The 24,793-nt window shown below is 33.8% G+C and overlaps 1 protein-coding gene across 5 annotated transcripts in view; it reads left to right on the top strand.

Annotated features, from left to right (window-relative positions):
- The window catches only part of RSRC1 (arginine and serine rich coiled-coil 1), a 424,641-nt gene that overhangs the window by 87,197 nt on the left and 312,651 nt on the right, over positions 1-24,793 (top strand). For 4 of the 5 annotated variants that reach the window (XM_082394459.1, XM_082394458.1, XM_082394456.1 and 1 more), the window contains one exon: positions 23,217-23,390. The exons of the other annotated variant lie outside the window; for it this stretch is intronic. In XM_082394459.1, the coding sequence (XP_082250585.1) occupies positions 23,217-23,390 (174 nt within the window). The remainder of the gene's footprint in view (positions 1-23,216; positions 23,391-24,793) is intronic. 5 annotated transcript variants of the gene reach the window in all.

Here is a 24,793-nt window from a genome sequence, read left to right as displayed (position 1 = left end):
ACTATCAAACTTTTTATGCCCTTGTGTTTTATATATGTTTCTTGAAAGCAACATTTCATTTTGGTTTTTTTTTTCCATTGCTTGGTTTTTTATTGGAATTCTAGCCCTTTATCTGTAATAAATTTGCAAAGTTTTCTCCCAGTTTGAGTCAAACTGTCTTCTATCTAGAATTTTGGTCATAATCCGAGAGCATTTTCCTATACCCAGGTTATAGGAGAATTCACCCATGTGCTCTTCTAGTACTTTTTTGAGTTTTATTTTTACATTTAGATCTCTGATTCATTTGGAGTTTCTTCCGTGCATATGGTGTGACGAATATATCTAATTTTATTTTCTTCCAAATAATCATGCAGTTACCCCTAAATCATTTTTTTAAAAACTGTCTTTACTTCAGTGGTTATCACCTTTATCATATACTAGATTTGTTGTGTAGTTGGGTATATTTCTGGACCTTCTGTTCTATTCCTTTTGTTTGTCTGCGTGTTCATGTGCTGGTACAAGTTCGTTCTAATTATAGAGGCTTTGTAACACGTTTTAATATATAGTAGATCTATTCCCCCTTGAGGGTTCTTTGTTTTTTACTGTCCTAGCTATTCTAGGATATTTATTTTTCCATATCAATTTCAGGTTCAGCTGTTTAGGTCTTTAGAAGTGCTCATTGGAATTTTTATTGGATTGCATTAAAATTCTAAAATAGCTTAAAACACTGACACCTTGATGAAGCTGAGATGGCCTGACTGATGACAAGGAATGTCTTACCATTTGTTTCAGGTTACTCATGTGTGTTTCATGAGTGCTTTACAGTTTTTTATTTTTAATTAGGTTTTGAACATTTTTTGTTATGTTATTCCTCAATATATATATATATTTTCATGGTTTTTAAATTTATTTATTTATTTATTCATTTTTGGGTGTGTTGGGTCTTCGTTTCTGTGAGAGGGCTTTCTCTAGTTGCGGCAAGCGGGGGCCACTCTTCATCGTGGTGCGCGGGCCTCTCACTGTCGTGGCCTCTTGTTGTGGAGCACAGGCTCCAGACGCGCAGGCTCAGTAATTGTGGCTCACGGGCCCATTTGCTCCGCGGCATGTGGGATCTTCCCAGACCAGGGCTCGAACCTGTGTCCCCTGCATTGGCAGGCAGATTCTCAACCACTGCGCCACCAGGGAAGCCCCTCAATATTTATTTTTTAAATTGCTGTTGCAAATGGAGTTTTTTTTAACCCATTATACCTTCTTACTGGCTATTTGCACATACCAATGCTATTGATTTTTTTTTAATAGATCTTTATTGGAGTATAATTGCTTCACAATACTGTGTTAGTTTCTGTTGTGCAACAAAGTGAATCAGCCATATGCATACATATATCCCCATTTCCCCTCCCTCTTGAGCCTCTCTCCCACCCTCCCTATCCCACCTTTCTAGGTCATCACAAAGCACCGAGCATATTAATTTTATATCCTGAATTATTTTTGAGATGAGCTGTTCCCTTGATGAATTTTTTTTTGAAATTCTTTTTGAATGGTTTAATTTATATTTTTTCTCTAAGGTTTTCAAGTATAATATCTGCAAATAGAGATAGTTTTATTTCCATTTCATATGCCTCTTATTGTTTTGTCTAGTCCAGTTGCACTGACTAGTACTTCCAGAATAATATGTTTATGTATTTTTTTAAATTGAACATTTTATTTTGAGATAATTGTGGATTCGTATGCAGATGTAGGAAGTAATGGAGAGATCCCATGTATCCTTTTTCCAGTTACCCTAATGGTAATACCTGTACTACAGCATCAAAAGCAGAATATTGACAATGATACAACCAAGATAGAGAACCATTATATCACCACAAGATTCCCTCATGTTGCTCAGTTTATTAGTCACATCCACTTTCTTCCCTTTTGCTTGTATCCGCTTCTTAAACCATGGCAACCAATCTGTTCTTCTTTTCTATAATACTTGTCATTTAAGAACGTTATGTAAATGGAATTGTACAGTTTGGAAACTTTGGGATTGGCTGTTTTCATTTAGCGTATTTCCCTGGAGATTCATCCTAGTTGTTGCATGCATCAGTAATTTGTTCTGTTTATGGCTGGGTAGTATTCCATAGTATGGCTATACCATCGTTTGTTTAACTGTTTACCCATTATATCTGAATTATTTACATGTTTTGGCTATTATGAAAAAAGTTGCTGTGATAATTCATGGAAAGATTTTTGTGTGTACATAAGTCTTCATTTCTGTGTATAAATGCCCCAGAATACAGTTGTAAGATCATAGTAGCTGCATGTTTAATTTTGTAAGAAATGGACAAACTGTTTTCCATAGTGATTGTACCATTTTACATTCCAGCTAGTACTGTATGAGCCATCTAGTTTCTCTGTATACTTGCCAGCATTTGAGGTTGTTATTGTTTTTTTATTTAAGCCTTTCTGATGGGTATATACTGATATTGTTATTGTAATTTTAATTTCCCTAATGGCTAGTGATGTTGAACATCTTTTCATGTGTTTGTTAGCTGTATATTCTCTTTGGTAAAACTTCTGTTAATGTTTTTTGTTTGTTTTCTAATGAAATTTTTTCCTTCTGTTTTAAGAATTCTTTATATATTCTAGGTGTTAGTCCTTTGTCAGATATGTGGTTTGCAAATATTTTCCCCCAGTCTGTAGCTTGTCTCTTCATTCTCTTCGCATGGTCTTTCACAGAGCAAAAGTTTTAAATTTTGACTATGTCCAGTTTATCAATTTTTCCTTCTATGGATTGTGTTCTTGGTATCAAATCTAAAAACTCTTTGCCAAGCACTAGATTCTAAAGCTTTTTCTACTATGTTTGCTTCTAGAAGTTTTACATTTAAGTCTCTGATCTACTTTGAGTTAATCTTTGTATAAGGTATGAAGTGTAGGTCAGAGTTCTTTTTTTTTTTTTCTTTTTTTGCCATGTGTGTATTTTTGAAAGCTCCTCAGATGACTGATGAGTGGCCACAGTTGAGAATCATTGAAATAGATGATCAACAAAACCAATTCGGGTCCTGAAAGTTTATGAAATGCTCTTCTCAAAATGTATTGAGGAGCACTATATGTTAATTAGGACTCTAAGGACAAGGGAGCAAAATGAATTTGGTGAATGTGGCATAGCAAGGAACTTTCTTGGAACTTAATTAGAGTCAGAATTCTGGATACATGAGAGAAACTCCTATCATCTGGGGGAATTGTCTGTATTTGGGAGGGTGTGATGGCAGAGTGATCCCAGAGTGGAGAAGATGCTGCAAATTACAGCTTTTTGTGTACTGAATTACTTTCTCAATTCCTTGCGTAAGGTTGGGAATACATGCATTTTTTTGCTGAAAACTAATGATAAAAAGACTTCACTTTATTGAAACTTTATAAGTTTTTCTAGGTGTTATAGTGTAAATAGTTTATAGTGTTATAACTTATCTGTTAGTTACACATATGGTATTTTATTAGGAAGAAGAAAATGTCATTAATTTCTAATATTTAATTTAGACACACGGAAAATAAATTAGATAACAAATATTTAAGTGAATTTATTAAGGAAAAATATTAAATAATCATGCAAGATTAGATTGGAAGAAAGGGAAAAATTGAGAAAGTATATGAATTTATTCATTTTTAACAAATATTTGTCTTTCTGACAGGCACAGTTCTAGGCACTTGGGATATGTCAGTAAATAAAAGAAATTGCTTTGTAGAGCTTAATTTCTAGCAAGGAGGATAGTCAATGAACAATAAATATAATAAGTAAATTATATAGATATTAGGTTCAATGCAGTGAAAAAAAGAAAAACAGAACAAGGTGTGGGACATTGGGAGTTGGGCAGGTCTGGGAGAGGTTGGATTTCAATGTTTAGCAAAGTGTAAAGGATAGAATTTAATGAAAAGATGACATTTTGGCAGAGATTTGAAGGAGATGAGGGAGTGTGAGATGTCTGGCAAACAGTAAGACAGTGGGAAGAGCCGGTGCAAAGGCCATAAGGCAGGAAGGTATCTGGTATGTTTCTGTATTTTGAATTTTGTAAGTTAATCACAAATCATTTATAAAGTTCATAATGTCAAACATATAACTGAGACCTAATGAACATAAGCTAATTTTATAAATACATTTTCTTACGGTGGTATGGCAACTCCTCATCTGGGGTTCATATTGGCTTGTCAGAGGGCCTGAGATTATGAACTTTGTTTTAAATCCCTTCATAACACAGTTCTTCTTGATATTCTGAACTCTGGCTTACTCAGGCCCAAACATGAGTACTTAAGGCAGTCTTAGGTTTCCTTAAACTCCCAGAGTTAATGTTGTAGCCTGAGTGTAATGGAAAATACTTGGAGAATTTGTGTGGAAACCTTTTTTATTTTCAGCTTCTTTTTGCTCAAATTGAGTGTTCACTTTCAGGGAAACAGTGGTTCAAAGAATAATTAGAATTCCTTTTTTTTCTGATTTAATAAATTTTGAATACTATTCCTCCTTTAAGGATAGGTATTTCAGCTTTTATTTTTCATGAGTAGCAAGTGGTTTTTTTTTTTTTAAAGGAAGTTCAAGCTCAGTTGTATTCTGTTTTTACTAATGACTTGAGGAATATCAATTATGACATCGTATACTAATCTGTATAGTAATGTAGTTATAGAGTGTGATTTTGAATAGTAGGCTGTGTGGTCCCACACTATTCTGATTTGATGGTTCCCAGTATCTGATTTTTAAGTTAATTCCATATTGTCCTATATTAAATTGTCAATTGTCTCTGCCTCCAATTCTGGCAATCCCTCCACGTTAATCTGTATTAATGCAGAAAAATGTAAGTAATTTAATGGGAAAATAGCTTACTTTCTATTTAATTATCTGTAAGAAAAGCTCTGGGTGATAATTTGAAGATTTTGAAAATACGTTTCAAGAGAATAAACTGGTTTTTATTTCTTATTATTTTCAAGGGAATAAACTGGGTTTTAATATTCTTTATTTTTTAACACCAAGTTAAAATGACACTTGCAAAGTTATTTTTAAAAATATGTAACCTCTTTTTCCCTTAATCAGTAGTGAAAAAGGAAATGAATGATGACTTGAAAAAAGAAATACCTTTGTATTATCTGTGTAAGTTGATCTTCTAGTGAACTTATGGGTTATTCATTATAATATTGATTTAGCTAGGAAATTATGTTTTTGCTTGTCTTATTTAAAAAGGAAAATATCAGCTTAAAATAGACATAATTATATATTGAAGCCATTTCTTTTTATCAAGGACCTTTGAAAACAAAAGGAGTTATATAAAAGTAAAAAGTAAAATGATAATTTATAAGTTTGAGCCTAAAAATCTCTTTTTGGTTTTATTGTTTATAAAAAGCCACACATGCTAGGTACTATTGAGATGGGGTATCACTTTTAGGTTTACTTTTTTTACTTGTTGATGCTATTTCCAGTAGTATGCAATCAATTATTTACACTTCATCTTGAACTTGAATTTGAGAATACCTTTATCAAATCACTTTGGGAACATGCAGGATAAAGATCCAGAGGGAAAACCAGGAAAATGTGTGACTTTTGAATTTTCAATTAACTATAGATGTCCTTTTACATTTCTACCTTGCCTTTGTTTCTTCTTGTATCTTAGAACAACACCTTAAAGACATAGACTCTGTCTCTTTCTAAAAAAATCTCCTTTGTTTCTTATTATACTGTTTATTGCAGGGGAGGGGAACCCCCACTAGGATTATTTTTAAAGTACTCACACCAAACCAAGAAATAAACATGCGCCTTGATTTCAGATATTCTTGCTTCTTGTACCTGAGCATGCAATGCAGTACAAAATACAGTAATGCTGGTTGTACGTTCTTGATCCTGTTCTTAAGTTTGTTTTTTTTTTTGGCCGCGCCGCGTGGCTTGTGGGATCTTAGTTCCCTGACAAGGGGTTGAACCTGGGCCCTCTGCAGTGAAAGCACCATGTCCTAACCACTGGACCGCCAGGGAATTCCCAGATCCTGTTTATAAAATATGGTGACCATTGAGATAAGTTTCATGCCCTAGGTGTCTTGCTTTCTTTGATATTACCATTAAATAAGCCTTTGTTTGGCAATTAAAACATTGACATAAGCAATTTAGAACTTTTTCACAGATTTGGAAGAGCAGCAGAAAACAAGGGAATTGGAACTCTAACTTAAAGGCAGCAGAGTGCAATCTGATTTGTAAACTCTCAGTCTGTCCCTCTTAAATTATGTTTCACGTAGTTGCATTGAATGAAGTCTTGCAGCAAGTTGCTTGAGGCTTTTTAAAAATAATTTTTAAAAAACATTGTTAGTAAATAACTTAGAACTAAACTGTTTAGTGTCTTAAGTTCTTTCAGCTTTATAATAATACAATTTGCTATCTAATAAAAGGATAGTAAGATTTTTGTTCCTTTTAGTTTTTATATATTATGAATAAGGAAGAAATCTTTTAAAGGAAATTTTAATTTAAAAAACCTTTAATTATTGTGAGGTAGCGTGATCTGTATTTTTTCCTCTTTTATTTTTGAACATGAAGTAATTATTATTAATGTTAATTATAAACACAAAGTTAACAGTTATATTTTACAATTATGTTTATTGTTAAAATTTTTTTTGATACAGGGATTCCACGAACACTTAAAAATTTTCATGTACAGATTTAACTTTTGCGAATTAGAAAGTGTGTTAAGTTGATATTTTTTTATTTCCAAAAATAGGATGACAAAATTAAAATCCATGTTTAATAATTTAAATTTGTGCATAACAGCCTTATTTCAAATGAAAGAAAATTTTGAAGTTTAGTGTCTTTGATACCTAAGTGGAATGCTACATTATTTAGCTAGGTGAAGAAAATTTAAGGTCCTGGTTTACTCAGTTGATAAGCAAGTACTTTTCTCTCTAACTCTCCCCAGCACATACAGACAATGCAGGAATTTGCTTCATTGTTCTATTTTAGTTTGGAAAATTATCATTTTCTCTTACAAATATTATTGCTCTTTTAATTAAGGACGTTTAAAAACACTTCAGGGACTTCCCTGGTGGCGCAATGGTTAAGAATCCACCTGCCAATGAAGGGGACATGGGTTTGAGCCCTGGTCTGGGAAGATCCCACATGCCGCGGAGCAGCTAAGCCTGTGCGCCACAATTACTGAGCCTGTGCTCTAGAGCCTGCGAACCACAATTACTGAGCCCATGTGCCACAACCACTGAAACCCGCGCGCCTAGAGCCTGTGCTCCGCAACAAGGGAAGCCACCACAGTGAGAAGCCCATGCACTGCAACGAAGAGTAGCCGCCACTTGCTGCAACTAGAGAAAGCCCGCACACAGCAATGAAGATCCAATGCAGCCAAAAATAAATAAATAAATTAATTAATTAAAAAATAAATAAATTTATTAAAAAAATACTTCACCTTTGAAAAAAATACCTTATTTTTATACATTTAAAACTTGAAATGATAAATATAGCCTACTAATGAAATTATTGGCCAGGCAAACATCATTTTAATTTTTAAAATTATATATTCTACGTCTATATTTAAAGTGATGATTTTAGTGCTAATAAGAACTAACAAGTGTGATCTCATACTTATTATGGGCAACCATGAAAAACCTCATCCAAAAGTTATAAGGTTTAAAATATAATGCTGGTAGCTACCAGCTGCTAAAGAATTTCATATGCTGATTGTATTCTTTTACTCCTTTGTAATTTAAATGTCTTTATTTAAAAAGTTTGACTTAAGGATATTGTAAAGTATATAGCATTTTAAGATTAGATGGTATCCAGAACATACAGTCCAATGAGTTAGTCCAATGTAATTGGAGGAATTATTAAATGACACTGACCTCATTTCCTTTAAAACAATGAAAATTAATAGTTTCACGTTTTATTAGGCTGATATTCCAGATGTAGTGTACATTTAATTAAGTGTAGTTTCCTTTTAGTTATGGTATGTGTATCTGTTTTTTGTCGCAAATTCTTTCTAGTTTTACAGTTTTCCACATGTTTTCTTTCACCATTTATGATTTTTTTCAAAGCAGAACTATAAGGATTTAAATCACTTTAGCATGCAGCAAAACAGTTCCCATTCAAACAATAAACGCCATTTTAAAAGCCTTTAGATCTTCTGTCACTTCATAAATATAAATGTATAAAAACGTTATGCAGTTGTAGTGCCCACCTGCTAATTAAATGCAGATTTTCTCAAACTTACTTAAAATCTGTCTATTTGTTTCAACTCTGTCTCTGTTCAGAATACATATGGCCCTTGTGAAACTAATTATGCTTATGGAGCAGCTGTTAAATTTAGTGCAACTAATTTTATCCAATATTTTACATTTTAATTGATTACCTGTGAAGAAATTAGCAAATTAACACTTATTGTACAGTAACTGAATGGTCTTTTATGGTTACTTTCAGAATTAACAAGTGAACCAAGCACTGATGGAATAAAGACATTTCTAGGACTTTTAGACAGGAAAGTTATTGGTGGATCTTGATTATCTGGTGTGAAAATTTAGGAAGACTGATGAGTGATGCCAAGCATCTGTGTGTTCTGTATCCTAAACATGAGCAGCAGATTGGAGAGTAATGGCTTTTTCACAGAATTTTGGTAACATATGGGCTTATCTGGATCTGAGAAGTCTTTGAAGATCTTTGAACTTGACTAAATGACTTAACCTTTGCCACAGTGGGTGGGTTATATGCTTTTTTAGGGGGGGAGGCATTGGCATTCTGCATTTTTTTTTTTTTGCTTTTTTTTCTTCCCAATTCTACCTTTTAATATCTCCTCTTAAAAATGGGGGGACTAGAGATGATGATTGGGCAGTTTTGAAGATTGACATGAGAATTCCAAGATATTTAGTTGATCTACTTATAATAAGGTGGGGTTAAATCTTTTGATAATATTTTAGAAATGAATCTGTGTAGATATTTTCTTTTTTATAGATTTTATGGGAAAATGATACCGCAGTCAGATCTTACTGGCAGTGGGCTGTAGTTGAAAGGATGTGGACAAATGTCGGTTCAAATTTCAGCTCTATCACACATTGGTTCTGTGGCCTCTGAACTTTTCAGACTTCAATTTTCTCAAAGCAAAAACCAAACCAAACCAAACCAAAAAAATAACCCAACTTGCCTGCCCCCAAAGCAAGAAAAAAAATTCCCACCAAACACCAAAAGGCGATGACAGTAACAACTATATGTCTAAATACTCTGGAGAATTAAAAGAGATAAAATAGATGAATATAGCTGACATACTTCTTATCATGTAGAAGTCCTTAGTAATAATAGGGGCAAATATCATGCCCTACAGCATTTTGCTAAAGAGATACACTAAACAAGTGTATTATTTCGCATATTTTAGAGCATTAAATATCAAATAAATGCAGGATTGGCTTTGATTTTTACCAGCTTTGAATTCTGATAATTCAGTTGTAAAACTTGATGCAAGTTTTAGGTCCAAGTAAGTGTATCTGAAATTTTGATAAGAAAGATTCTTCTTCAGTTAGGACACTATGAATAGAGAATTACTGTGTCAGAAATATACAAACAATCCCTGTTTACAAACACTTGGTCTATAGCAACTAGAGGCTTCATCCTCTGCCCCTAGTGAGCACAGTTAACCTTGGTTCTGCAGTTTAAAACACTTGGCAACTGTACTGATCTAGATAGATTTCTCTAAAGTAGATGTAGGATCAAGTATTGACCAAAGCTGAAGAGTATTAACCCACTTAATTTATCTTAGTTAAAATTCAGAATGTGTGTTTTTTCCCCCAAAGAAATAGCATTTTGTTGTTGGGTATATTTGAAATAGTCTTTTAATATAAGGTTTAAGGTATTTTCTGTCAATAGGCTTCTGTGAATTGGATTGAAAAGCCATAGTGATTTTTATGTGAGTTTCAAATAACAGACTTATAAATGAAGTTTCAAATAATTTTTTTAGCCTTTGCATGGAGGATTTTAAGCATTCATTAAAACAGAGAATAGTATAATAAACCCTCATGTAGCCATGATCTATCTTCATCAGGTAGTATTTTGTCAATATCAAGGCTTGCTTTTAAGCTTTGTTATTAGGATGGATCCAGAATACCTTTACTCTATGGCTAATTTAGCTCCAGAATTAATACTTGACTCTATACAATATCTTATGTACAACATGTCTCAACTCTGGCAGGTAGAACACTACTTCTCCCCAATATGTTATTCTGGATTTCTGTTGCTGTCCAGTGTATCTTTCCCTGGTCCCTTGGAATTTCATTTCACATATTTGTAGACTGGAACTTGTCAAAGATGTAGAGAGCCTCTGCAGATTTCTGGATCACTCTCTCTGTCCAGCTTCCTTCTGTTTGGTATAATGCCTTACAAAGTCTAGCACCTTGGCTTCCTTGAAGGTCTGTCTCTGTCTCCCTAACTCAGCGAGTCTATGAAGCTTCATTTGAGTTCCCTCTCCTTGCTCTGTGGCTTGGAAACCTCCCCAAGGCAGTAAGCCGGGGCAATCCTAGGGTTCCCTTTTTTGTTTCCCTTTTCTTGGGAAATTACACTTCTGTGCCGCCAATTGCCCAGTGTCTGACATAGTTGTTAAATACATTTTGTTTTCTTTTCTACTTGTTTATGGTGGCAGGGCTATTCCCGTGGCCTTTAACCCCTATGGGCAAAAGGCCATTTAACTGCAAAATTGATTATTTTATTTGTGATTTCTGTATTTTTCTTTGTCATTTCCATCAGGGGTTTATCAATTTTATTAATCTTCTCTAAGAATCAACTTTGTCTTTCTTGACCTTCTGATTCATTAATTTAAAAATTTTTTTCTTTATTTCTTTCCTTTTACCTTCTTTTTTTTTTTTAGTTTATTTATTTATGGCTGTGTTGGGTCTTCGTTTCTGTGCGAGGGCTTTCTCTAGTTGTGGCGAGCAGGGGCCTCTCTTCATTGCGGTGCGCGGGCCTCTCACTATCACGGCCTCTCTTGTTGCGGAGCACAGGCTCCAGACGCACAGGCTCAGCAATTGTGGCTCACAGGCCTAGTTGCTCCGCGGCATGTGGGATCTTCCCAGACCAGGGCTCGAACTCGTGTCCCCTGCATTGGCAGGCAGACTCTCAACCACTGCGCCACCAGGGAAGCCCCTCCTCTTACCTTCTTTGAGTATAGTTTTCTTTTCGTAGCTCCTTGAGATGGAAGCTTCAATCATTTATTTTAGCTTTTATTCTTTTCCAATATGTGTATTCAGTGCTACAAATTTTCCTCTTCACTGTACTTTAGCTATAGCCTACACATTTTTGATGTGCCATATTTTAGTTTTCGTTCAGTTCAAATAAAACTGTGACTTCATCTTTCCCATGGGTTATATAGAAATATGTTACTTAATTTCCAAACATTTGGAGGCTTTTCTAGGTGTCCTTTGTTTCTTTCTTTTTTTCTTCACTGTAGTTAGAGAACATAATCTGAAAGACCTTTCAACTTTGAAATGTGTTGAGATTAGCTTTATGGCCCATCATAAGATTTATTTTAGGAAATATTACAGATACACTTGATTAAAAAGGAATGCGGTTAAATAGGTGAATTTAACCATTTGTTCTAAGCTTCTATATCTTTACTTTTTTTTTCCATTTAAAACGTGCTTATTTTATCAGTTACTAAGAGAGCTCACAGACAGCTCTTGATTGTAGATTTGTCTGTTTTTCATCAAGTTCTACCAGCTTCTGCTTTATATATTTTGAGGCTCTGTAAGTAAGTGTATGCAAATTCAGGATAGTTTTATGTTCTTTTTGGAGTGACCTTTTCATGAAACTCTCTATTTCTAGAAATATTTCTTACTTTGAAATGATGTTTCAAATCATGTATGATGTTGTTGTAATTTCACCATCTTTTTGTTAGTGCTTATATTATATCTTTCTCTTTTCTTTTACTTTCAAACTTTCTGTTTTTATATTTAACATGTTCATTTTGAAAGCTCGCTATGGTTTTTTTCTTTTAGTCTGACGGTCTTTTTCCTTCAATTGTATTATTTAGTCTATTTATGTTTATTGATTCCTGTTATATTTGGATTTAAATCTTCCATCTTATTCTTTGTTTTCTATATGTCCAATCCATTTTTTTCTTTTTTCTACTTTCTTACCTTCTTTGGATTACTTTTATTAGCTTGTTAGCTTACTTTCTTTTTTTGTTTTTATTGAAGTATAGATGAATTACAGTGTTGTGTTAATGACTGCTGTACAGTAAAGTGACTCAGTTATACATATATATATATTCTTTTTTCATATTCTATTCCATTAGGGTTTATCACAGGATATTGAATACAGTTCCCTGTGCTATACAGTAGGACCTTGTTGTTTATCCATTATATATAATATCAGTTTGCATCTGCTAATCCCAAACTCCCAATCCATCCCTCTCCCACCTCCCTAGCTTATTTTCTTTTAATTTTGCTTTGAGTGCTTAACCTAGAAGTTGTAGCATGTCCTTGACTTACTAGAGTCTAACATAAATTAGTACTTTTGTCACTTTTTTTCTTGTAGTTTTGGTAGTTAAGGATAGCTTAAGTAGGTGTAACATTGTGAGTACATGTTTTTCCCCTTGAGCTCCTCAAGGAAAATTAAAGGCATTTTTTTGTTGTGTATCTCACAGTTGAGCAGACTGATGCCAACTTGACTTTCTTTATATCGACTTGGTCAGAGTGTTCTTTTGCCTTTATCATTAATGTGCAGTAACTTCATCAGGATCTATCTCACAGTTGACTGTGGTTAATCCATTTCCCCATGTATACAGTGGATCCTTTCTACATGTAGATTCTTTTAGTTCCAAAAGTGTCTTTGGATTATGATTGTAATATTAGTTCTCTTACCTTGTTTTTTCTTCTTCTGGAGCCTTAGTGAGTTTTGATGTTCATTGTCTGCCTTGTCTATTACTTACTTCTTGTCCTTTCTACTACTTTTATTTATTTTATTTTAAAAAATTTTGGGGGACTTCCCTGGTGGCGCAGTGGTTAAGAATCCACCTGCCAATGCAGGGGACACGGGTTCGATCCCTGGTCCGGGAATATCCCATATGCCACAGAGCAATGAAGCCCGTGTGCCACAACTACTGAGCCTGCGCTCTAGAGCCCACAAGCCACAACTACTGAGCCTGCATGCCTAGAGCCCATGCTCTGCCACAAGAGAAGCCACCACAGTGAGAAGCCTGCGCACTGCAACGAAGAGTAGCCCCTGCTTGCAGCAACTAGAGAAAGCCCGCGTGCAGCAACGAAGACCCAACGCAGCCAAAAATAAATAATTAATTAAAATTTTTTTTATTGGAGTATAGTTGATTTACAATGTTGTGTTAGTTTCAGGTGTACAGCAAAGTGAAACAGTTACACATATACATATATCCACTCTTTTTTAGATTCTTTTCCCATATAGGCCATTACAGAGTATTGAGTAGCATTCACTGTGCTATACAGTAGATCCTTATTAGTTACCTATTTTATATATAGTAATGTGTATATGTCAATCTAAATCTCCCAATTTATCCCCCCCTTTACCCCCTGGTAACGATAAGTTTGGTTTCTACATCTGTAACTCTGTTTCTGTTTTGTACATAAGTTCATTTATACCCTTTTTTTAAATTCCACATATAAGTGATTTCATATGATATTTGTCTTTCTCTGGCTGACTTCACTCAGTGTGACAATCTCTAGGTCCATCCATGTTGCTGCAAGTGGCATTATTTCATTCTTTTTTATGGCTGAGTGATATTCCACTGTATATATGTACCACATCTTCTTTATCCATTCCTCTGTTGATGGACACTTAGGTTGCTTCCATGTCCTGACCATTGTAGATAGTGCTGCAGTGAACATTGGGATACATGTCTCTTTTGAATTATGGTTTTCTCTGGATATATGCCCAGGAGTGGGATTGCTGGATCATATGGTAGTTCTAGTTTTAGTTTTCTAAGGAACCTCCATACTGTTCTCCATAGTGGCTGTACCAATTTACATTCCCATCAACAGTGAAAGAGGGTTCCCTTTTCTCCACACCCTCTCCAGCATTTATTGTTTGTAGATTTTTTGATGATGGCCATTCTGACCAGCATAAGGTGATACCTCATTGTAGTTTTGATTTTCATTTCTGTAATAACTAATGATGTTGAGCATCTTTTCATGTGCTTTTTAGTGATCTGTATGTCTTCTTTGGAGACATGTCTGTTTAGATCTTCTGCCCATTTTTTGACTGGGTTGTTTTTTTTTTGATATTGAGCTGCATGAGCTCAGTAATTTTGGAGATTAATCCTTTTTCTGTTGTTGCATTTGCAAATATTTTCTCCCATTCTGAGGGTTGTCTTTTCGTTTTGTTTATGGTTTCCTTTGCTGTGCAAAAAGCTTTTAAGTTTCATTAGGTCCCATTTGTTTATTTTTGTTTTTAATTACTTTTTTTTAAAGTTTCTTTTTCTTGGCTCTTTTATCAGTAATGCCTATGTTTCTTATTATATGCTGTGTTTAATTAATGTTGCAATGTTATGTTATAGTCTCTTCTTCACTTTTTGTGTTGTGTATTTGTATCACCTGACAAATTTGGTTCCAACTTTGACTCATTTCTCATAGTTGCTTTGTATGGATGATAGATTCATTTTTATTTTTTTTGGCCACGCTGTATGACTCTCAGGATCTTAGTTCCCCGGCCAGGGATCGAACCTGAGCCCTTGGTAGTGAGAGCTGGAGTCCTAACCACTGGACTTCCAGGGAATTCCCTAGATTCTTTTTTGTTGTTGTTCATGATAATGTTCAGAATTTTCCTGGATTGGCAGTAACAGACAATTCAATTGATGAACTGAAGGTTTTGGGTGACTTATAAGATTTCTTGAATGACACTGCACTATTATTAATTCAGTGAGGTGGAGTTTCTTTAATAAATGGGAAACTATGGGAAAAGCCAGGTCTGTTTTCAGATCTTTTGATGTCATCTTGTTTTTACAGAGCCCTGAGCTTCAGCCCCTTGATTTTTAGTTTTCTTTCACCACCAAGCCACCAGTGGACACTTCCCTTTTCAAAAGTGTATCTCTTTCCTAGAGTGTAGGTCCTTTTAAAAAGTCCCCCTTGTTGTTATGGTTTTAGTTCAATTTCGGTTGGGGACGAAAGTAGATGTCTGAGTTCAAAATATCATCTTGACATAGAATCCATGTTAGTTTATTCAATGTAAGAATATTAAGTATAATTTTAATTGTAGTTTTATTTTATGGTAAATGTAGTCTTTATTTTATAGTACTCTACTTAAGAGACTATTTGAAGTATTGTAGTTATTGTTTTTGAAAGATAAATATTAGGATATTTATTTTGATTACATGTGTTTAGAACTTATTAGCCAATTAAGAAACTTGACAAATTGGTTTTTGAGGGCAGTAATTCATTTTATTCAGGGATGTTATGGTGATTCTTCCTATTCTGTAGATATTGAAAGCATTTATCTGGTATAATAGGACATCTTGCTGTCCATTTATTGCTTATATATTGTGTGTTCTAGAGTGCCACATTTTTTATCAAATGTTTCTTTGCTTATAATATATCTCCATATTGGCTTTGGTACTCTAGAGACTTCTAGAGTGATTTATCAGAAGCATATTTATTTAAGGAATGAGGGAAAAATAGCATTCTAAATTTTAGTATAGTTTCTTTGACTTTTTTGTTTGTCTGGTCAGAGTAGGAAATCTCTTTACTCTTTATTTTGTTCTTAATGGAGATCCTTCAAATATGTAGTTAAATTTACTTAGTAAAGTAAATGGGGTTGTTCATAGTCTAGGAAGTGAGTTTTACTCAGAATTGTTTAAAGTAATTCTCATGACTGAAAAGAAGTCAGGAGCTTAATTCATTTAAAATCTGTATTTGATTTTGTGGTCCTTTTTACAGCCTTTAAAAATGTTGCAAAAACTGTGTTTTGGCTTTGCTATCTTTTCCCTATTTATTCTCTTCAGTCATTTTTTGCTTCTTGTAGCCTATAAATGAAGTTGAGGTCTACAATATGAGAATTGAAATAATCAATATTAAGACATTGCTGTGATATTTTAAAACTTATTACTTTCTTTCAATTTGACATCATGGGTAACTTAAATTATAGATCTGCTATTGCTGTCTAGGTCATTGAGCCACATCAACAATATTTATAAAAGAATATTCCATACTGGCATGTGTTGCTTGTATGGAGACGTAACGAGCAGAATATTTTTGGAGAATGGTAGGCATATGTTTTCTACAGTGGAATCTTTGTGTTAGGGAAAACCGTGAGATGAGTTTGGAGATAATTGAGTTTATTTCAGGTATTGGGTAAGTTGGGAGGAGTAGAGATTAGGAAAGTAGTTGCTGTTGGGAGAGTGAGGCAGATAGTAATTGATAGAAGGCCTCTAATTGTGGTATTTAGCTTTGCTATGATGGTGATAGAGTGATCCTACTTTCTGGTTTCTCTGGGACAGAGCCAATTTAGGCCTGTTGTCCTTATGTTATAGTGCCTTCCTGGACTCTAAAATAAATCCCCTTTTATTTTCCAAAGGCTTGGATGATAGGTGATACGATTTTCATGTTAGTAGCAAACTGGTGAAGATCATGCATGTATTTGGCTGCTGAGGGTTTCCTGTGGAGAAGATGATAATCTTTAACCAATATTATTATTATTTACCTTCCTATATAAAAGAAATATATTGAAACTTAAGTAATCCTTATGCCAGCCTTAAGATTTTAAAGGTCTATCAGAATCAGAATACTTCTCTTTACTGGATTAGCTGTGGTATGAGGGAAACATTTCATATTCTCTGAATCAGATTTTACTCATTCATTTAGATTAGCACATCCCACAGTTACTTCTTTCTCAGAGTGCCTGCCTACTCCTAAATCACCTGTCTGCCATCTCACAATTTACTGGTGTTATTATTTAGTCCTTATAATAACCCTGAAATGTAGTTATTATCAACATTTTGTAGATGAGGAAACAGATGCCCAGAGAGGAAGTAACTTGTTTGAGGACACCATTATATGAGGATTTCTTTATTTTTTAACTTAATACTTCTGTAGCTTTGGGTATATTAAGAGCATATACATTTACTTTTTAAGATACAGTGAAAACATGATTTTACCAAAATCTACCTTATCTGTAATCCACAAATGATTGCACATTTTGTCCAACAGTATATTTTTCTTAGTGGCAAACCACTAAGAAATGAGCTTACTTCAAAGTTTTATTTAAAAAAAAGAAGCTCTTAGGGATTTGTTGTTAGAGTTTAAACTAATATTTAACTCTTTGTCTTTTGTTACACTATATTTTCACTAGTTAAGTGAAAAAGTAATTGCCAGAATCATAATGTAGAACCAAATTAAGATAACATAACGTGTGTGTGTGTGTGTGTATATACTGTATATGTAGTGGCTCTGATTATCACAAAAAAGGCCCCCGTCATTTCTATTATTATTACTTTCTTTTAATCAGAAAACTTTAGGCTGATTGATTATTGTTCAGAGATTTTAGAATAATCTGTTAAAATTTTTACATATCCACATATAATAAAAGATTTCATTAGAAATGAATAGATAATGTCTGTGGGGGCAATAAATTATTGATAAATTAAAACTTTATTTTATGTGGAAAGAAGCATGTGTCAAAATTGAGAGGGAGTAGTCAAAGAGAAAATGAAGGAAATTTAACCTTTGTAAATTAGTATAATAAACCCATGTTGACATTCCTAGCAATAAATATTGTAACTTCTCAAAATGACATATTAAAAAAAAAGTTTGTGATCTAATGATACAATATTGCTCTTCACTCACTGAATGAACCAGTTAAGGATGAAAGAAGACAGAACATACTACCAGTGAAATCCATATTTCTCTTCAAGCCCTACATATGTCCTAAGTACCCAGGACTAGTTCGTCTGATCTCTTTATCCACAATCTTTATTTATTTAGGTAATTTGTGTTTGCTCTTTTCTTTTTTGCTTGATCAGTCTAGCTAGGGATTTACCAAATTTGTTGATATTCTTGTGGAACCAGGTTTTGGCTTTGTTAATTTTCTTTATTGCTTTTTATTCCATTGATTTTTGCTCTTTAATGTTTCCTTTCTTCTACCTACTTTGGATATACTTTGCTCTTCTTAGTCTAGCTTCTTAAGATGGAACCTTAGGTAATTGGTTTTAGACTTTTCTTCTTTTCTAATATAAACATCTAAAGCTATAAATTTCCCTCTAAACACTGTGTTAGTTACATCACACAAATTCTAATATGCTATATTTTTATTGCCTTTCAGTTCAAAATATTTTCTAATTTTTTTGTGATTTCTTACTTTACTCATGATTTATTAAGAAGTGTATTATTTAATTTCTACACTTTTGGTTTTTTTCTGGATGTTTTATTGTTACTGAATTCTAATTTAACTCTGTTGTGGTCCGATAAACATTTTGTATGATTTCTACTTTTGAACTGACCCTTTGATCATCATGAAGTATCCATTTTTATTTGGGGTAATACTCCTAGTTTCTGAGTGTCTAGGATGATACTTTATTTGATATTAATATACTCATTCCAGCCATCTTTGTTTACATGATATATCTAATTTTAGCCATTTACTTTCAACCTGTGTCTATATTTAAAGTGCATATCTTGTAGATAGCGTATAGTTGTGTGTTGCTTTTTAATTTATTAGGACAGGCTTTGGCTTTTTTCCCCCCTCTCAAACAAAAGATCTCACATATTTATTACTGGACCAACTTACTAGTGCAGAAACATAGAAACAAAGAGAAAAATCATTTTCCCAATAAAACACACCCAACTGTCCAGATAGTAGTGTATGCTTTCAGAGTGATAGGGTAAGATGTAAGTTACTTTCATACAGCATAAATATTTGTGCCATCTCTTGTGTGATTTAGACCCAGCTTGGTTTTTCTCCAGTGTCTCATTGTGGAGGTGTACTCGATTTATTACTTGTTTTCATCTGAATCCATTGGGGAATAGTACAGTTCTACTTTTGTTTCTTGGCCAGGAATTGCTTGATCCTGAAAGTCTTCTGAGAAGACATGTGAGCCTTTCCAGCCTCACATGGATTAATGATTAATGAATATTGTATTAATGAATATTTTTAAGAATTTTCTTTTAGTTCATCTTTTGGCTTTTTAGCTATATTTCTTTGCATTTCATTTCTTTTTTTTTCTTTAAGTGGCTACTGTAAGGATTACATATATGCCCTTATGATTCAGTACTTTAAGTATGTTTCAGTGTACTTAGAGTTACTATTTCACTGTTCACACGAAGTGTAAAAGCTCTCTAACTGTGTAGGTTAATTTACCTGCTCCATACTTTATTCTGTAGAGATTATATGTATTATATCCACTTTCATTATAAACCCTACAGTAAAATACTGTAGTAAAGTAAAGCACTTTTTACTTTAAGTACATATGTATTTTAACTAAATAAAGGGAAGTCGTTTTTTATATTTACCCATATTATGCCATTTCTAGTGGCCTTCATTTCCTTTCTAAAGGTCCAGGTTTCCATCATTTATCATTCTCTTTAGCCTGAAAAACTTACTTTAATGCATATTATTAACTACTGATGATTATGTTTTACTTTTCCTTTATCTCAAAAAGGTCTTTGATTTACTTTTTTTTTAACATCTTTATTGGAGTATAATTACTTTACAATGTTGTGTTAGTTTCTGCTGTATAACAAAGTGAATCAGCTATATGTATACATGTATCCCTGTATCCCCTCCCTCTTGCATCTCCTTCCCATCCTCCCTATTCCACCCCTCTAGGTGGTCAGAAAGCACCAAGCTGATCTCCCTGTGCTATGCAGCTGCTTCCCACTAGCTATCTACTTTACATTTGGTAGTGTATGTATGTCAATGCTACTCTCCCACTTCGCCCCAGCTTACCCTTCCCACTCCCCGTGTCCTCAAGTCCATTCTCTATGTTGGCATCTTTATTCCTGTCCTGCTTCTAGGTTCATGAGAACCATTTTTTGTTTTTTTTTAGATTCCATATATATGTGTTAACATACGGTATTTGTTTTTCTGACTTACTTCACTCTGTATGACAGACTCTAGGTCCATCCACCTCACTACAAATAACTCAATTTCGTTTCTTTTTATGGCAAAGTAATATTCCATTGTATGTATGTGCCACATCTTCTTTATCCATTCATCTGTCGATGGACACTTAGGTTGCTTCCATGTCCTGGCTATTGTAAATAGAGCTGCAGTGAACATTGTGGTACATGACTCTTTTTGAATTATGGTTTTCTCAGGGTATATGCCCAGTAGTGGGATTGCTGGGTCGTATGTTAGTTCTATTTTTAGTTTTTTAAGGAACCTCCATACTGTTCTCCATAGTGGCTGTATCAATTTACATTCCCAGCAACAGTGCAAGAGGGTTCCCTTTTCTCCACACCTTCTCCAGCATTTATCGTTTGTAGATTTTTTTGATGATGGCCATTCAGACTGGTGTGAGATGATACCTCATTGTAGTTTTGATTTGCATTTCTCTAATAATTAGTGATGTTGAGCATCCTTTCATGTGTTTGTTGGTAATCTGTATATCTTCTTTAGAGAAATGTCTGTTTAGGTCTTCTGCCCATTTTTGGATTGGGTTGTTTGTTTTTTTGATATTGAGCTGCATGAGCTGCTTGTAAATTCTGGAGATTAATTCGTTGTCGCTTCATTTGCAAATATTTTCTCCCATTCTGAGGATTGTCTTTTTGTCTTGTTTATGTTTTCCTTTGCTGTGCAAAAGCTTTTAAGTTTCATTAGGTCCCATTTGTTTATTTTTGTTTTTATTTCCATTTCTTTAGGAGGTGGGTCAAAAAGGATCTTGCTGTGATGTATGTCATAGAGTGTTCTGCCTATGTTTTCCTCTAAGAGTTTTATAGTGTCTGGCCTTACATTTAGGTCTTTAATCCATTTTGAGTTTATTTTTGTGTATGGTGTTAGGAAGACCATGACTATTAATACCATAGTCAAGCTGATGAAAACTAAAGATAAAGCGAAGTCTTGAAAGTATTCAGAGAAAAACTGGACACATTACATACAAAAGAACTATGACATGACTTACTGCTGGCTTCTCATCAGAAACAATGAAGATCAGAAAACAGTGGAACGAAATTCTTAACATAGTGAAAGAAAAAAAAAAAATCAACCCATAATTTTATACCCAGCAAAAATATCCCTCAAGAAACCAAAAGTAAGTAGAACACTTATTTTTGTAAGTAGAACACTTACTTTTTGTAAGTAGAACACTTATTTTTGTAAGTAGAACACTTATTTTTGCTGGGTATAAAATTCTGGGTTGATTTTTTTTTTTTCTTTCACCATGTTAAGAATTTTGTTCCACTGTCTTCTGATCTTCATTGTTTCTGATGAGAAGCCAGCAGTAAGTCATGTCATTGGTCTTTTGTATATAATGTGTCTATTTTTTCTCTGAATACTTTCAAGATTTCGCTTTATCTTTAGTTTTCATCAGCTTGACTATGGTATTACTAATCATGGTCTTCATATTTATTTTGGAGTTAACTAAACTTCTAGAATCTGTAAATTTTTTGTTCACTAAATTTGGGGAAATTTTGGCCACCACTTAAAAAGAAATTGATTTCTATCTCATTATTTTCTCTACTTACGAGTTTAAATAAACATGTTAGACATTTGAATGTTGTCACACAGATCCTATAGGATCTGTTTTTCTTTTCCTTTAACAATCTTTTTTTCCTCTTAGTTCTTCAGATGGGATAATTTTGATTTATCTGTTTTCAAGTACATAGATTTTTTTCCCCTCTGTTGCTACCAATCTGCTTCAGATCTCTTTTAGCATAATGGTAATTTCAGATATTGTATTTTTCAGTTACAGAATTTTTTTTTTACTTCTAGTTTGTCTTTTAAAATTTCTTAACATTTTATTCATTATAAGCATAGTTATACTTACTACTTTAAAATCCTTGCCTGCTAACTCCAACAGCTGTCTCGTCTCAGGGTTGTTCACTATTGACTATCTTTTCTCACATTTTTCATGTTTCATTGTATACCTAGTAATTTTGTATTTTATCATGGACATGGTGAATGTCATATTTTGAGTACTCTGGATTCTGTTATATTCCTCTGAAGAATATTGATTTTTTGGTTTACTTTTTTTTTTAAAGCAGGAAATTAACTTAGTTGAATTAAAATTACAACAATTCATTCTCTTTGGGGCAGTTGAAATTTTAGTTCAGTTCTTTCATCCTTAGCTATATGGAGTTTGCCCTTCATATGCATGATGTAGGATTCAGCCAGAGATTTGAATAGAGTTTACATCTACAATTTTTGGCTCCTTTAACTGACTCTTTTCCAGGATTCCCCTTTCATTTTCATTTTGCGATGGTTGCCTTGAGTCTTTGTTCTGGGTTTTCAGGCCATAAATTTGAAAGTTTTCAGTTAGAGTTTTAGCTGTCCTGCATGGCACAGACTTAGGCTTGTCCTCAGAAAAGAAACTGATAAAATGGGAAACTTTCTTACTGCTGTTTGCTTTTTCCAAGTGTTGGCATTGCTCATGATTTTTGGTTCATAATCTAATTGCTTGAAATTACATTAAATAAATCAACAGCGTATTTATATAGTAAGATTTTGTTCAGTGCTTTTAAGGTCAGTGCCTTCTTTTGGTCACTATTCAGTGACTTCAGTTAGTTGCTTTTTTATAGTTTCTATAGTATCATCAATCTGGTAGAGGCTTTCTTCTCAATACTGTAAAGCAGGATCTAAAAATCTTTACTTTTTAAAAGCACATAATATATCCTAATACTGTCCTTCATTTTATGCAAAGAATAGCTGGATTATAGTAGAGTAGAGGAATAGTTTTATTCTAACAATTAGAAATAGGAAATTAGGTAGAATCAATATAGAAAGTAGAGATTGTAGGGATAGGGAAGACCCTATTCCTTGCATATTAGAATAGATACATTTAGATTTGTTATATTATCTTGAAGAGATTTGAGTAATGAAGATTTGATTTGAACTTTAAGACTTTTTTGACTAAGCAAACACTAAACCTTATATTCCTGTAAAGTTGACACATATGTTTTCCTCATATCATTTAACAGAGTACTTATTCATAAAGAATCATCTTTAGATGCTTACTTCATACAGTTATTTATCTGAATCCTTAACTAAAACTAAATCCTTTTCTTTCAGACAATTTTTAAGGATATTTTTATTTCATAATACAAAATATACACTAAATGTATATAATGAAATCTACTTACTGTAGGTCCCGATCAAGACCACGTCCACGTTCCCATAGTCGAAGCAGTGAAAGGTCCAGTCACAGAAGAACACGTAGTCGGTCTCGGGATAGAGAACGACGTAAAGGCAGAGATAAGGAGAAAAGAGAAAAGGAAAAGGATAAAGGCAAGGACAAGGAATTACACAGCATCAAACGTGGGTAAGTTGAAGCAGATCTAAAGCAGTGATGACTCTGTGATTCCACAGCAATATTCAAACTAAATTTTCATCTTCTGAGGTTTTTCTAAGATGGAAAAAAGAGGAGAATATAATAGAGAATAAAGAAAGGATAAATCAGAATAGTTATCTCAGATTTTTACTGTGCTTCCTTTCTATTCCTGTTTTCATTTAATATTTACAAAACTAATCTTAGAAACAAATAGCACTGTCAAAACTTAGTATGTCAGTAAAGGAAAATTGACATAATTTGTTAGGAAAGTTCCATTTTCTTTATCATGGATACAATATTTAAAATTTGAAGACTACTTACAATTAAAGATGTCTGTTAGCTTATTGTAAAACTGTTAGGGGAAAAGGATAAAGATGGAACGAAAGGAGGGAACCACGTGATTTACTGTTGGCTAGCCCTCTTTCAATGTAGAATGAGGACTTGGTCAATATTAAGGTATATGTACGTGTTATATGAGTGTATGTGCATATGGGACCCAGAATTTATTTTTTTTGGAATTGATATCATTGAAACAGTTATTCTAGTTTTGTCTGTTTGGAGGTTGAAGTCCACTCAAAACAGTTTATTTAATTAAAAGATGTTAAAGTGAAATAAAATCTTGTTTAGTAGCTTAAATCAGCAGTCCCCAACCTTTTTGGCACCAGGGACCAGTTTTGTTGAAGACAATTTTTCCATGGACGGGGGTGTGGTGGTGAGGCTGGGGAGATGGTTCAGGTGGTAATGTGAGCCATGGGGAGCGATGGAGAGCGGCAGCTGAAGCTTCGCTCGCTTGCCCACCACTCACCTCCTGCTGTGCAACATGGTTCCTAACAGGCCGCAGACCGGTATCAGTGGTTGGGGTGGTGGTTGGGGACCCCTGGCTTAAATTACAGCTTCTTGTTTGTTTTATTCCAAACCGACATTGGGATCTTTTATTCTATGAAGTGTTTAGAACATCTTAGAATTTATTCTCTTTTGTTAGTCTTTCAACACCCTATATATGTTCACTCTAATACTTCAATACAGAAGTGTTTATCTTTAGTGTATCACTTTTCACTGTTAAATTGAAGAGCTTACCAAGATTTTGGATATGGTTCCTTGAGATCTTGATTCTATGAAGAATTAAGTTTATTGAAGGTTATGGGGCTCTTCTCATCCCTCTCTTTTTCACAGTTGTCTGTGTGTTTATTTTTTAATCTAGGTTTACAGTGATATTATATAAAACTGCCTGGATTGTTGGCTTTTATGTATTCTTTGAAATGATAAATTTGTGGTGGATTTTGGGAGAGTGTAACATTATTGTGTGACTTTCTTTCCCTGATCACCCCATAGCCATTAATGTACATTGAGCAGTTGTGGTCCTAAAAAATTCTGAGTTCTGTCTTTTTCTAGTT

Source organism: Balaenoptera borealis, assembly GCF_965194805.1.
Source record: "Balaenoptera borealis genome assembly, chromosome: 5".
NCBI classification, from domain to species: Eukaryota; Metazoa; Chordata; class Mammalia; order Artiodactyla; family Balaenopteridae; genus Balaenoptera; species Balaenoptera borealis.
Note: the sequence above shows the minus strand (reverse complement) of the source record. Positions and strands in the feature narration are given on the sequence as shown.